This window comes from Lasiodiplodia theobromae (assembly GCF_012971845.1).
Source record: "Lasiodiplodia theobromae strain AM2As chromosome Unknown scaffold_15, whole genome shotgun sequence".
Classification (NCBI taxonomy): domain Eukaryota; kingdom Fungi; phylum Ascomycota; class Dothideomycetes; order Botryosphaeriales; family Botryosphaeriaceae; genus Lasiodiplodia; species Lasiodiplodia theobromae.
The window spans coordinates 522,466-537,591 of record NW_023336355.1 but is presented as its reverse complement, the minus strand read 5'-3'; the positions used below and the strand labels follow the sequence as shown (position 1 = coordinate 537,591).

The window sequence follows — 15,126 nt, the reverse complement described above, 5'->3', positions numbered from 1 at the left end:
CCCGCGTCTCATGCTGGAAAAGGCCTTGGCCACGTCGGTGAAAGCGAATTTCTGGATCGGCAGTGGCTGCGACCAACCAGCCAACAGCTCACGCTCGACCCTCAAGAGGAGATCCGCATGAGCTTGAGGATCTTCCGCCAGCATCTTGTCGATGGCGACAACCGCGAACTGAACGTCGGGCCGCACGTTGCAGACCTGTTCTTGCGTCCAGATCTCGCGCTTGCCGAGTTCGATGAATAGACCTGAAGGTGCCAAGAAGTCCAAAGAAACGCGGATGAAGTCGCCGGTGAGGCAGTTGAGCACCACGTCTGGTCTCACTCTCCACTGTGCCATATCGGTCTCGAACTTGCGGACATCCCTAGAGCTTGACACGAGTTGCACACCGTATGAACGGACCAGTTTTTCCTTTCCCGGGCTGCCGACGGTAGCTATGATGCTGGCGCCGAGGTGTTTGGCGAGTTGAATAGCAAACAGGCCAACACCTCCTGCAGCGGCGTGGACCAGGACCGTCTGTCCGGCTCTCAAGCGAGCTACGTCGACGAACGACTGGTAAACGGTAGCATATACCGATGCAACGCTGGCCGCCTGTTCGAATGTCATGTCCGTAGGCTTAGCGATCAGCCTGCGGTGGTTAGTGATGGCATAGGATCGCAGGCAGCCGCGGGCAATTCCGAGCACCTCATCGCCAACGCGCCACTTTTGCACGTTGCTACCAACACGGCTGACGACGCCTGCGCAGTCGGCGCCCAGCGGCCCTGGCACGCCCAGGTTCAGGCCCATCGCGTTCAGTACATCGCGGAAGTTCAGTCCCACCGCGCGCACCTGCACTTCTACCTCATCCGGTCCAGGTCCGTCGCCGGGCTGCCGTCTCAGGGGTACGATGCGGAGGTGCCCAAAGTCCGGTTCTGCGTCCGCGCCGACTTGGCATTCGAGGCCGATCACTTCCTTCTCCATCGGGGCGATGGGCTGTAAGCGGGGGGTGTATTGACCGTTGGCATCGGTGAAGAGCTCTTGCTCTAGTGGCAGCAGTGAAGCCGCCTGAAGTGCGGGTGGAGAAGTGAAGAAGCCGTCGCGCTGAGCCAATGTTGGGTCAACATGCCAGAGGAAGATTTTGAGGTCAGGGAGCTCTGTTCGACATGCACGGACGAGGCCCGAAAGGGTCCAATTGTTCTCCGGAACCTCTGGCGTACCTCTGCTATCTCTTGTGGGAGTCGAGACACCAGTTACGTCAATAATCGTCAGTGGTACCGGCACATTCATCCTGTCCAACGCTTTGACGACTTCGAGAATTTCAAGAGAGCCATCTCCATCAGGATCGTTGAGGCGGGGCGGTGGAGCAAAGAGTAACCCTTCTATGCCTGACAGCGACGAGAGTCGTTGATGGAGGTTGTGTGTGGGGTGAACATCGACCTGAGGAATCGGAAGCCTCAAGAGCTCTCGGGGTGTAGGTCTCCCGGACGAAGAGCGAATGAGGGCGAAGCGCGTGAAGCCTGTCCCGCTACCCACAGATCGGCTGGCCGGGACCAGCTGTAGCGACTCTCTGAACATGCGCTTGGGAATTACCGCTGTTGCTCGTGACTCGGAAACCCCGCTGTTTGAGCCGCTCATGTGCTGATCCGTCCCCTCCTGTGCTCTTCCTGCAGCATTTCCAATGACGTCCAGGCTCTCCTTGCTTTTTTGTATAGCCTGGGCCACGAAATTCCCGACCGATAGGAGAAGTTCACCTCGCTGGTCATATATGGCCACAGAAGCAACCAGCGAGTCAGGTCCCCCGCCCTGCCGTTCGCAGATAGCATACTTAGGCCGCCTGTCAACCTGGTCTCTGGTAGTGTGCCAACGAACCTGCCCGATTTGGAAAGGCAGGAAAGTCTGATTTACTGCGTCCTCTCGATGAAGAAGAGAGCAAGCCTGGAAAGCAGCGTCGCAGAGATGGGGAGGGACGAAGTAATCGTTTCGAGAGAGGATGAAAGTAGACGCTGGCGACGCCGAAGTCTCATACTGAGAGCCGCCAATCTTGACAAAGGCGCTGCTGCCGTCACGCTTGACTGCAATGCGAGTAAGGGCCTGGAAGAGTGGTCCGTATTCAAGACCTCTGTCCGCAGCACGCCTGTATAAATCAGAAGGCTTGATGAGGGTTGTGTGTAACATGCTGGCATCTTCGACGTCTAAAGTAGACTCAGTTGTGTCGCCGTCGCAACGGCCAAAGGCGGCTGTGGCGTGAAGAATGACCTCTCCCTGGCATTCTGTCTCGATATGCCAACTCTTTCCGCTGTCTTCACCGTTGGCCAGCGTTGCACACTGCAGAAACACTGGGCTGGCAGGGCTTACGTCCTGGACTAAGATTGCTTTGGCCAGGATAAGTTCGACAAGTTCAAGACCCGCAGATTCGTCCGCAAGGTGAGCTTCAAGAGCAGCACGGGTCATTTCTATGATGGCTGCCGCAGGTACAATAATTGTGCCGCGGACACGGTGTTGCGCCAGCAGGTCCTTTCGAAGGCGCTCACCCAAGGCAACGCGGTAAACCGCCCAACGGTCACCATCGCGGAAGACCTTGGAAGTCACGAACGGGCTATCGCTGGGACGCCAAGGAATATACTTGCGTCCATCAAAGGGCCATGGCGTTCGAAGAAGACGATGAGTCCCGAGGGAACTGTGCGGCACCTCGCTGGTCGTTGGGAGGCGGACGATGGCGTGGGCATTGGTGCCGCCGAATCCAAAACTGGAGATGCCGCAAGCGAATTTGCTGAGATCAATGCCATCGAGCGAGGTCAACTTGGTAGGAACAGCTAGGGCGTGGCCTGTTTCGAAGAGCGGGTTGAGTGTCTCAAAATTGGCCTGCGGAGGGATTTTGCCGCTTCTGAGGATCATCACGGACTTTATCAATCCCGCCATTCCCGCAGCACCTTCAAGATGACCCACGTTGGCCTTCACGCTTCCCACATAGAGTGGCGGTTCTCTGGAAGAGCGGTCACCAAATACGTTGGCCAGAGCGGTCCACTCGATACCGTCACCCAGTTTTGTCGCCGTGCCGTGGCTCTCCAGATGAATGAGCTGCTCAGGCCGGAGTCCGGCAGCCCCGATGGCACTGCGAATGACAGCTTCTTGAGAGGGACCATTGGGAGCCGTGAGACCGGCGCTTCTACCATCCTGGTTGATGGCGGTGGCAGCGAGGACAGCTAAGATTTCATCGCCGTCGGCACGGGCTTGAGAGAGTTTCTTCACAACCACGCTGCCGCAGCCCTCGCCGCGAGCGAAGCCATCAGCCCGAGAATCGAACGCTCGGCACTTTCCTGATGGAGAAAGCATCGAAGCTTCACATTCGGTGACAAAGGTGCCGTAAGACAGCATCAAGTTGACAGCACTCACAACGGCAGCTCGGCACTTGCCGAGCTTCAGAGCTGATGCAGCCGCATCCAGAGCCACAAGCGCGCTGCTGCAGGCCGTGTCGATGGTCATGCTCGGCGCGCAGAGATTGAGCGCATACGAGACACGGTTAGAGAGGATCGAGGCGGCGGCACCGGTGCCCGAAAAGGCACTACCTCTGGCTTCGGGCATCTTGGACCAGTCGTTGGAGCAGCACCCGACGAAGACGCTAATATCCAGTCCGTCGAGGCTCTGCTTGGTGTAGCCACTGCAATGCAATGCTTGGAAGCTCGTCTCCAAAAGGAGTCTTTGCTGAGGGTCCATCTTTGCGGCTTCGGCCTCGACGATGCCGAAGTGCGCGTGGTCGAACATCTCAGCGCCATGGACGAAGGCGGCGTCTCTGACGTACGATTTGCCCGCTCGCGATTCGCCGCCTGGGTGATAGACTTCGTCGATGTCGAACCGGTGGTGAGGGATCTCAACGAAGGCATCCTTGCCATCCAGCAGCCACTCAAACCAGCCCTCAACTCGGTCGTCTGTCTGGCCTGGGAAACGACTGGCCATTCCAACAATGACGATCGGATCCTCCGTATCTTCAATCTTGTTGCGTGAGCCCTTTTCAACCCTTTGTTTGGGCGCTTTGCTCCTGGAGGATTTGGCCTTGGCTACAGGCTTGTTTGTCTGAGGCTTCGCTGAGCGCGATGGCTTAGTTGTGGGTCTGTTCGCCCTTTCCAACTCGGCCATTCTTTGCGATAAGAATCCCGCCAGCTTCTGAACGGAGGGATAGTCGAAGACAGCTGTGGCAGGTACCTTGATCGCGGATGGCACTTTTGCTTGCAGTGCGTTGCGGATCTCGAGGGATGAGAGTGAATCGACACCGCTGTCGGTGAATGGTGCGTTGGAGTCGATGCTATACCCAAGTACGTCTTCGATGGCAGAGTGCACAATGCGCTCGGCATCCTCCCATTTATCCACGTTTTCGAGATGTTCATCATTGTCGCCATCGCTCTCTTCCTTGGATTCCGTCTGGTCGGACTCTTCCCATATCTCGTCTGATTCCGACGAAGAGGTATCTCCGCTTTCTTCAGATTCGATATCTTCGGAAATTTCTTCGTGCTCGATGACCGCTGGAGCAGTGCCGTGCTCCATATCTGAACGGGGTAACTTGCTATTAAGCCACGACGCGAGAGCTCTGGGTGTTTTCTGCGACAGGAAAATCCCTTCAGGCACCTCAATGCTTTCACCGACGGCTTGCTGCAGTGCGTACAGCAGCTCCACGGAGGAAAGAGAATCCAAGCCTGCCTCGACGAAGTCATCGTCCGCACCGAGATCAGTACCAACGGTGCTGCGCCAGGCTTCTATGATCAGGGCCATATGATCAGTACCATTCTCAAGCGATGGTGATGCTTCTGTTGTTCTACTGCGAGCGTTTTCATTACTTCCAATCCGCTGCAAGAGCCACGAAGCGACATCTTGTGGTGTAGGCTGCTGCATCACGAGGTTCTCTGGGAGCTGAATGCGATCTTCCAGCCGGGTCTGCAAAGCGAACAGAAGCTCCACGGATGAGAGGGAGTCGAGGCCGCAGTCGACGAAAGCTTGTTTCGGGCGAATCGGCGTCGATATAGTCTCTTGCCAGGATTCCAGTACAAGGCTCAAAAAGTCTTCGCTCTCCACCCCTGCGGGCTTGGGTGCCTCGGGCTTCTTATTGGCGTTAGGCGTCTTTGAGGCCTTCTTGCGCGGCTTGTTTGGCTTCCTCGAAGAAGAGCTCCTTTTCTCCACAGTCGCCTGCTCGACCGAGGCAGCACCCGCACTTGACGCGATCGCGGCGGCCAGGAAACCTACCGCCTGCCGGACCGTCGGGTAATCGAATACAAACGTCACAGGAACCTTCTTCGAGACACCCAGGTCATCCAACCGAGCGCAAATGGCGTTACGCAGCTCAATCGACAACAGGGAGTCGACCCCAGCGTCCTTCCAGCCCATATCATCACGTGGCGGCTCGTAGCCGAGAACGTCGTGGAAAGCGCTCACGACGAGAGTCCTGGCCTTTGATTCATGGTTGGCGCCGGGTTCAGTGGTAGGAGACAGAGCGCTGGGCTTGACCGCTGTTGCCTTCTTTTCTTTTGGTGTCTTTTTCTGAGCCCGCCGAGACGTAGCAGCAGCCTTCTTGCTGGTAGAATCGGACTTGGCTTTCCTGTCCTGATGCCGCATAGCTGGCTTTCCACTTGCCACTGGCTTTTCTGTTGCTCCGCCGGCGTTTGCTGGGACGGCACGTCCAAAGAAAGCTTGGAACAGATTCGGTGGCACGCGGTACTTAGCCAGCATCTTAGCCCAATCAATCGGGCTCAGCGCAACAGCCACCGCATCTGAGTCCACCAGGGCTTCGATACCGTTGCGAGCCAGAAGCTTCGGGATAGAAAGGTATCCGATGGTATGGCGCAAATCGGCACGACGGCGAGCAGCCTCGCCTACAGCAGATACACTGCTGAACTGGATAGATACGGCAGGAAGGCCCTGGGCCCGGCGATGTGCGGCCAAGGCGTCCATGAAGGAGTTACAGGCGGCGTGATTGGCCTGGCCGGCCGAACCCAGCACTGACGCCATGGACGAGAAGAGGGCGAAGAAGCGGACGGGGTCGCGCTGCGTGGCCAGGTGCAGGTTCCAGCTGCCGGCGACCTTGGGGCCCATCAGCGCCCGGAAGCGCGCCATGTCTTGGTTGGGAAGCGTCGCCGAGTCGAGCACGCCGGCGGCCTGTACGACGCCCACGATCGGGCCCTGCTGCTGGCGTATCTCGTCCAGGACGCGCTCGACGGCAGAGCGGTCCGCAACGTCACAGCGGTAGATGCGGTGCTGTGGCCCGCCGGCTATGAAGTGCTGCCATTCGCTGGCGGCGTCGGCTGGCACCTCGCCGGAGCGCGAGAGGAAGGCGAAGCGCTTCCAGCCACGCTCCAGGAGCAGGCGTGCTGTCAGAACGCCCAGGCCTCCCAGGCCACCGGCGAGGACCACAACGCTGTTTCGGTCGTTGGTGCTGGCGGTGGATAGGGGGCGCGGGATGCGCGGCGATATGGCAGATGCTGAGGGAGTGCGGGCCACCATAACAGACTGGTTGTGCAGGGGGCCGCCTTGCTCGCTCATCCATACGTGCTCGAACCCGATGGTGTTGAGGAGGAACGATCTCCATCTCTGGGCAGTGAGCAAAGGGTAGTCTGGACGCAGTTCCAGGTCGGCGAAGAGCCACCAGCCAGAAGTCATGCCGAATGTTGCATCAGCAAAGTATGAGGGCGCCGTAACTTCCGACAAAACTAGGTAACCACCATGCTTGAGGATCTGGCGCACGTGTGTCAAGGTACGAGTAAGGTCTTTCGTGGCATGCAGCACGTTACAGGCCAGCACTACGTCGAAACTCTGGCTGCGCACCCCCTGAGGCACGGGGTCCTTCTCGACATCAAACAGGTGGTAGTTGACATAGCGATACTGCGCTGCGAAGCGCTTCTCCGCGTGGCGCAGGAAGGATGTCGACAAGTCAGTGAAGTGGTAGGACTGTACGGCGTCACCCAGCTTGGGCAGTACACGGCTGGTGGTGCCTCCAGTCCCAGCGCCAACCTCCAGCATCTTCATCGTCGCACCCGGCATTAATGAGCCAGCGAGGTAGCCCGTGACATCTGCGGCGACCTGGTTGCAGAATCGGGCGAAAATTCCTTTCTCGTAAAGATCCTGTGCAATGCGCTTGCTGGCGCCACCAGAGAATAGCAGGGTCAAGGGGTCAGTGGTACCACGGAAGACAGCTTCATGATGGCCGTCGACCTGGCGTAGCATTTCCACCTGAGGAACCAGGAAGGGGTACGCATCTGCAATACCGTCCAGTCCCAGGGGCGCTTCTTCGTTAGGAGAAAACTGCTGCGTAGGATCTCCGCGGCAGTACCGCTGGTAAAGCCTTCGCTGCCTCTCGACCACACCACTTGGACCAACTCGCTGAGCTGCGTGACGTAGTTGCTGAAAGCAGTAAAGAGAGAGTGCCCTCCAACCACGTTCAATCTCATCAACAGGCACACCCAGGTCGGCAGCCGCACGGGACGAGATGTTGGATACAGCCCGTTCGACACTCTCGGGCTGGATGCGGGCCGGAGAGAGGATGTCAGCGCTGGCGCGTGTGTCGGGCATATCCTCAATGGAGACCACGACCTTGCCGATATGCAGCGCCCTCTGCATGCGACGGAATGCCTCGACGACTTTAATTCTAGGGAAGACTTCACTAATGATTGGCTCAAGAGAGCCCTGGTCAACGAGTGAGGCCACCTCGGCTAGGTGTTGGGCGACACTGCCAGGTTGGGAATGCAATTTGTCCAGCTCGACGATTCGGTACTCGATGTCCGGTCGATGAGCACGCATCTGCTCCGCCGTCCAGATGGATTTGCGGCCAATCTCAACGAAACGGCCGCCATGGCGCAGAAATGATACCGAGTTGGGGATGTAGGCATCGGCAAGGCTGTTTACGACTACGTCGATGGTACCACCCTCGCGGGCCAGATAGGCGCGCAGCTCGCGCTGGAAGGCCGCTGCATCGCGAGAAGGGAAAACTGCAGCAACACCCAGCTGTTTCAACAGATATTCCCGTTTGGCCTCACTTCCGGCAGTGGCGTAGACGGTGCAGCCGTGCTGGTGGGCCAGGCGTACGAGCGCTTGGCCAACGGCGCCTGAAGCCGCATGCACCAGCACGCGGTCTCCTGGCCTGATTGAAGGAGCATCGAGAAGGGCTAGACGGGCTGTAAGGTATGCCGAGGGGAGTGTAGCCGCTTCATATGCGGTTAGGCGGGCAGGTGTGGAGGTTAGGCGGTCGGCGCGCGCGATGACGAGGTCCTTAAAACAGCCTGGGGCAATTCCGAAGACGTCATCACCCACCGAGATCCCCGTCACACCCTGGCCAATGGCGCGTACAACCCCCGCACAGTCAGTCCCGACGTCAACCGCATCGACATCAATGCCCGTAGCGGTCAACACATCTTTGAAGTTCAACCCTACCGCTTTGACTTGCAGCAGGACGCTGCCAGGACCAGGCGCCCGCGGCTCGGCCAGCGGAATCCAGGTGAGACTGCTCAGTCCGCCCGCTTGCGATGCCTGTCGCCATGCCAGCTGCTGCGGTAGACGACAGCCCTCAGCGAACGATTCGACCATGCGCGGCACCAAGACGTTATCGCCGCGCACCGCGAACTCGGCCTCTCCCTGGCCCCATGTGTTGCGATGCTGCGTCATGATGCAAACGAGGCCATGCAAATTTCCCGAGACTGCCGCACCATCCACATCGATAGTAGCGACAGTGAGGTCTGTGTACTCGACTCTAGCGCTACGCGCGAGTCCCCAAAGTGTGGCATGGGCTGGATTGACCTTACCACTCCCGGCTGGGACGGCGTTGTGAGTGATGAGGCACACGGGTGCCACCTGGTCTGCCGACTCTACCGCAGCTAGTGCGCGCAAGGCGGCTTGCAAGCTGATCAATCCTTGTTCCACCGTTGTCTCTGTTGCCGGAATCATGTCATTCTCAGACGGTGGTGCCGCCGGCGCAACCACGACAAGGCCAGCACGCGAAAAGTCCTGGCCGGAGACATTCGTCGCGTCGACAAATTTTGGTTTCATGCCGAGGCTCGAAGCCAATTTGCGGATCCAGGTCTCGTGAACAGAACCCTCCTGGGTGCCCATGAGGAGCATATCTCCTTGGAAATGGTGCGTACGTTCGACTCCAGTTGGCAGCAGGACCCATTCCACCTCGTAGACCGACTTCTTGAGAATTGAATCCTGCCTCGGCGCAGCCCTTGACTTCATCGACCGCACCTCAACGACCGGAGTACCACGCGCGTCTACGAGCGTAATGTCCATCTCCACCATATTCTGCTCACGCCCACGGAGCCGCGCAATTGAGTAGTACTCCTGGCCGGCATTGGCAATCGACCCTTTCACTGTAACCGACTCGACGCTGAAGGGCATGTACGCCTGCTCCCTCTCAACTGTGAACGCTGCCGTCTGCAGCGCCCCGTCGAGCATGCCCACATCAAGTAGGAAGCCGTTGTCAGTCCTCGGCGCACGCAGGCGGGCCACTGCCACTCCTTCTCCCTTCCACAGCTCCTCGATACAGCGGAACCGTGTGCCGTACTCGACGCCAAATCCTGCAGATGCTTCATAGACGGTATCGGCGCCAATGTGCAGGAGACCTTGCGTTAGAGCCGCAATGTCAATTGCAGCAGAAGCAGCGATTCGACCGGCCAATTTGCTGACCGTGCAGGAAAAGTGAGGCGTTGCGGTGGCTGGATTCTCGATGGCTCTGGAAGCGATACGCACCGTTCCTTCAGTGGCTGAAAGAGCCAACCTGCCTTCCACGATGATGCCCTGCTTGGCGGATAGACCTCCAAGGTCCATCGCCGTGGGTAGCTGCAGTGGCCGCTCAAAGACGAGATCATGCAGCTCGATGCTGCTCACATTGGCGTCTGTCAACACGGGCGATGGGCCTTGCTCAGGCGCGCGAATCGACCTCGCACCAGCAAACAGGGCCAAGGCGGTGTCAATGTAGAGGGCCCCGGGAACAACGGCGATCCCGTTGACTCGATGCTCCTCTAGTAGTTTGCCGAGATACCGGCCCAACTTGCGCTCAAATGTGAAAACACCCTTCTCTGATATTGGAACCACCTGCTTTACAATGCGGTGCGGGAGTGGTCTCCAGAAGCGCCTAGCTCCGCCCTGAACCTTCATCTTCTGTCCGCTCTGCTTCTTCTCTGAAAGCATTTTGGCAAGTTGCTCAAGGTGGTCCAAGGGCAACTCTGCTTCCGGGCCTTCATCATGCAACGCCGCCACCCAATGACGCTGAGGACCCTGTGCATCGGCAGTAATGCAACGCTGGCCCATCTTGATCAGCGTTGGTCGAGGACCGATTTCGACAAAAGTATCGAACCCTGCCTCAGCCAAGCGCCGCATACCCGCCATGAAGTCCACGCCGCGCACTACCTGATCCAGCCAGTACTCGGCTTCACGCGCCGGCGATGAAGAGGGCTTGCTGGTATCTGCGTCGGTGTGGCCCGCGACGGTAGGGAAGAAGCGCAACGACGGTGCTGCAAGCCGTACGCCCTGCAAATCGCGGCTCATGTGTTCCCGGAGAGGTTCCATGAGCGGGGAGTGGAAGGCGTGCGGGATGGCGAGTCGAACCTTGGGAGCCCTGACGGCCTTGCAAACCGCCTCGCAAGCTTCCTCGGTGCCGGCGATATTGGTCATCCGCGGGCCATTGGTGGCTGCGATTGCCACTTGGTCCTTTGACCTGTTGGATTGATGGAACAAGTCAACGGCCTTCTGCACGGTCTCTGCAGGGGCGTGGATGAGGAACATGGCTCCGGTCGATACCATGTCCGCAGCCACTCTGGCCCTGACGGCAACCAGCTTCGCGGCATCCTCTAGCGTCATTATGCCCGCAGTCACGGCGGCTGCGAACTCTCCGAAGGAATGGCCTAGGACGGCAGCTGGGCGGATTCCGCGCGCCGCCAATGCCTCGGCGAGGCCGTATTCGATGGCGAAGATGGCCGGCTGCGTGAACCGCGCGTCCTCCACCAACGGCGGGTCCTGCGGTACCGAAGGCCACAGAACGTCCCGTATCAGACTCTTGCCATCAAGGAGTCTTTGCTCCTGCATGATCCGATCGCAACGCTCAACCGCGTCCGCAAATGCTCGATCAGCGCCGAACAACTTTTGACCCATGCCAACGAATTGGCAGCCTTGACCAGGGAACAGAAACGCAACCTTATCGATCGGCTGCACTGATGGCTGAGTCTCTGTCCTCGTCTCTACCTTTCTCTGGTCGCCACCGTCATAGCTTTGCAGGACGACGTGTGCATTCGTGCCACCAAAGCCAAAGCCGCTGACGCCACAGACAAGGGGCCGACGCTCTCTATCTGCATTCGCCAGATCAACGACGTCGGTGGGAATGCGGATCCAACCGCTTGCGTCTTTGAGGTCGATATACGGGTTGAGGGAGCGATAGTGCAGGTTCGGCGGCAGCTGCCTATGGGACATGACTCCAACAGCCTTGACAAGCCCGGCGATGCCAGCTGCACCCTCAAGATGTCCGATGGCCGACTTGACAGCACCAAGGTATAGCGGACGGCGCTGAGCAGCGCGCGTCTCGCTACTGAATGCCTCGCGGATTGCGGCGACCTCGATGGGGTCACCCAGGGGCGTACCGGTACCATGGGTCTCGATATAGCACACGTCGTCGGGTGAGACGCCTGCGCCCTGCAGCGCCTGCTCCATGAGAGCACGCTGCGACGGGCCGTACGGCGTGGTGAGATTGGCAGAACGGCCGTCCTGGTTCACGGCGGAGCCACGGACGAGGGCGAGGATGCGGTCGCCGTCGCGGCGGGCTGCGGCGAGGTCTTTGATGACGAGGGCGCCGCAGCCCTCAGCCTTGACGTAGCCGTCCGCGCTCGCGTCGAAGGACTTGCAGTGCGCGTCGGGCGAGAGCATGCGCGCCTTGCAGCCGTTGATGAAGGGCGCGACGTTGAGGATCGTCTGCACGCCGCCCACCAGCGCCATCTCGCACTGGCCCGCGCGGATGCTCTGCAGCGCCAGGTGCATGGCCACCAGGCTGGAGCTGCACGCCGTGTCGATGGCCATGGACGGCCCCACCAGGCCCAGCACGTACGACACGCGGTTCGCGATGATGGACAGCGCGCTGCCCGTGCCGCTGTACGCCGTGTGCTCCGTCAACACCTGCCGCCAGTCCGGCGACAAGCTGCCCACGAACACCCCCGTCTTGGAGCCCTTGAGCGCGTCCTTGTCGTAGCCGGCGGCCGCGAAGGCGCGGTGCGCCGTCTCGAGCATGACGCGCTGCGACGGGTCCATGACCTTGGCCTCCATGGGCGTGATGCCGAAGCGCTCGTGGTCGAACCACTCGACGCCGTCGACGAAGCCCGCACGCAGCACGTACGCCGTCTTGCCGCCCGCCAGCTGGTTGTCGTCGAGGTAGTCGTCGGCGTCGAAGCGCGCGTACGGCACGTCGCCGATGCCGTCGACGCCCGCGCACAGGTTCGCCCAGAACTCGTCGAAGCTGTTGGCTGAGCCGGGCATGCGGGCTTCGACGCCGATGACCGCTACTGCGCCGTCCATGTTGTCCCCGTTGGATGTGGGGACGCCGCTGGTGGCGGCGGGGGCGGATGGTATCGACTGGGGAGGTGGTGGTGGGCGAGCGGCTGCGGCACGCTGCTGCAGCTGTTGGTGGATGTATTGCGTTAGGTGGTCGACGGTGGGATAGTCGAACACGAGGGTTGGAGCCAGCTCGACGCCTTCGAAGCGCTGGGCGAGCACGTTCCTGAACTGGACGGCAGATAGGGAGTCGAGGCCGCATTCGTACAGTGACTCCTCTTTCCCTACTTGCAACCCTGCAACGTCTTCCAGAGTCTGGTTCACAATCTGCTCCACCTCCTCGAGCGACATGGCTGGCTGTAACACTGCCGTGGTGCTTGCTGTGTTGCTGCTCTCTTGTTTCTGGGAACGCTTCTGTCCAGCCGGTTTCTGCGGCGCTGGTAGGAAAGCGGATAGGAGGCGGTTCTGCTGAGGCTTGCGAGTCGAGTGTAGTGTCTTCCAATCCAAGTTCGCGGCAACTAGAGTGCGATGGCGCGGCAGCTTGGCCATCTGGATAACCTTTTGGAGCATCGCGCCAAAGTCTCCACTTGCTATTTGGCCGACGCCCCAAGCATGTACATGGTCGGCAACGCGAGCGCTCATGCCTACATCGGACACACCACCCAGCTGCACAGTGGCTGCGGGAATTCCATGGACCACACGCATCTGGGCTACGATTGCGTCCAACTGGGCGTTCGCGGCTGCGTAGCTAGCCTGTGCCGGCAATCCCAGAAGGGTCGCCACGGACGAGAAGCCGACGAAGAACTCGACATCGCCGCTGTGAGGGTCGCCGCAAAGATGCTCGAGCAGGCGACGCGTGCCTACGATCTTGGGCTTATTGACGACGTCAAAGCTGCCAGCGTCCAGGCGGGCCAGAGTAGCGTCCGCAAGCACGCCGGCAGCGTGAACGATGCCACGCACAGGCAGCCATTGTCTCTGCCGCAGCGTCTCGCGGAGCCGTGACAGGGCGCTGGCATCGGAAATGTCGGCTTCCGCAACGTGCACCTCCGCGCCCTTGTTTGAGAGCACTTCCTGCAAGAGCTGCTCGCAGCCAGGCGCAGGACGCCCGCTGCGAGATAGGAACACGACGCGGGTAGCACCCTGGCGGATCAGATGCTGGGCAGAGAGCAGCCCGAGGCCACCCGTGCCGCCCGTAACGACGAAGCAGCCACGGTCGCCGTCGGATATGATGTCGGAAGAGGCAGCGGGAGTGACGGTCGTGCCGCTCGCGTCGGGCCGGGCCGCTGCAAGGATCCCTCCCCGAGTATCGGTCCGGGTTACGGAGAGGCCAAGCCGGGAGAGCTCGGCAGCCACCGCCTCCGCGCCAGCATCCTCGGACCCCGGTTCCAAAGTTACCAGCATCATGCTGCCGGGTAGCAGGCAAGATGCCGCCTTCGACAGATCGGCGCTGGACGCTGAAACGAGAATGACGTCGAAGTGTGCGTAGTCGAAGAGGTTAGGGGCAGTCGGGTCCTCATTCGGTAGGCGGCACAGCTTGTCGTGCGTCGGCCGGAAACATGGCTGTAGCGCCTGGCGGGCGATCGTGGAGGGACACGACGAGGCGTATGTGATCCTCACGCCGGCTGGCAAGCCATCATTCTCTCCGCTGACTAGCGGAGCGGATGGTTCCAGAAGAACAAGGAACTCAACCTCGGATTGCTGCTTGGCGGCATGCTGGACGAGCTGTGTCATGCCTTTCCACGCTGTCCCTTCCTGCGGCGAGGCAACATTAAGACTGACAGCTGCAGACGCATCAGTTCCAACAGAGCTGTGTGTGCGTGTGTGGCAGGGATCGAGCGGCACGAGGCGCGGCAGGTAGACCTCGCCTCGACGGATGGCGATCTCGGGTCCCAGGAGCCGGGACAAGTCAGGATGATCCTGGATCCAGCCGAAAACAGCGGATAGTGCTGATGCGTCTTCGGCGGTCAAGGCTCGGCCCGCCTCCTCCTCCCCTGATGCCTGCACGTCGATCAAACGGACGTCGATGCTCTCGTACTCGGAGCGGGCCGTCCTGCATATCCCGAGGTAGCCTGCCTGTGCGCCGTACGAGTGAGTGTCGTCGTCCGGAGTGTTCATTATTCCGCTTCCCACCAGGACTACGGTGGGCTTCCATGTCTCGGTCGACCGCGATGCCAAGTCGCCAAAGAAGTGAACTAAAGCCATTGCTTGCGCCGCCCAGGTACTTGGATTCGCATCGTCTGTGCTTGCTGAATCCATCTGCAAACGTGGTAGTGGGACAATCAGCAGCGGTGCAGTACCTCCTGGTGTCAGTTGCTCCCAAGGTACTGTCTTGTGCGTCTGTATTGAGTTTGGAAAAGCTTGATGGAGAGCATCTGTGAGAGTATTTTCCTCCCCAGCGGCTTGCAGAATGGAAGAAACCATCAACATGCTCTTTGATTCCGTTTCAGCGATGCTGGTTGCTACTTGGAAGTCGGCGATCCTGAGATGCTTCCAGTCGGACACATACACTTCGGCCCCAGAAACGTCGCCAGTGTCGGACCGCTGGTTAAGCTGGCTCTGGCTCATCTGCACGAGAGAAAGACCGTCTACCTGCAGCACAACATCTTCGCTGTCGTGGTGGATTACCGTAACATTCGCAATCATCCGGCC

The 15,126-nt window shown here is 59.7% G+C and overlaps 1 protein-coding gene across 1 annotated transcript in view; it reads right to left on the bottom strand.

Moving 5' to 3' along the window:
- The window catches only part of LTHEOB_5517 (Beta-ketoacyl synthase), a gene marked incomplete at both ends in the record, with an annotated part of 32,565 nt that overhangs the window by 14,853 nt on the left and 2,586 nt on the right, over nucleotides 1–15,126 (bottom strand). Inside the window, one exon of the mRNA XM_035514671.1 lies at nucleotides 78–15,042. Coding sequence (XP_035373807.1) covers nucleotides 78–15,042 — 14,965 coding nt within the window. The remainder of the gene's footprint in view (nucleotides 1–77; nucleotides 15,043–15,126) is intronic.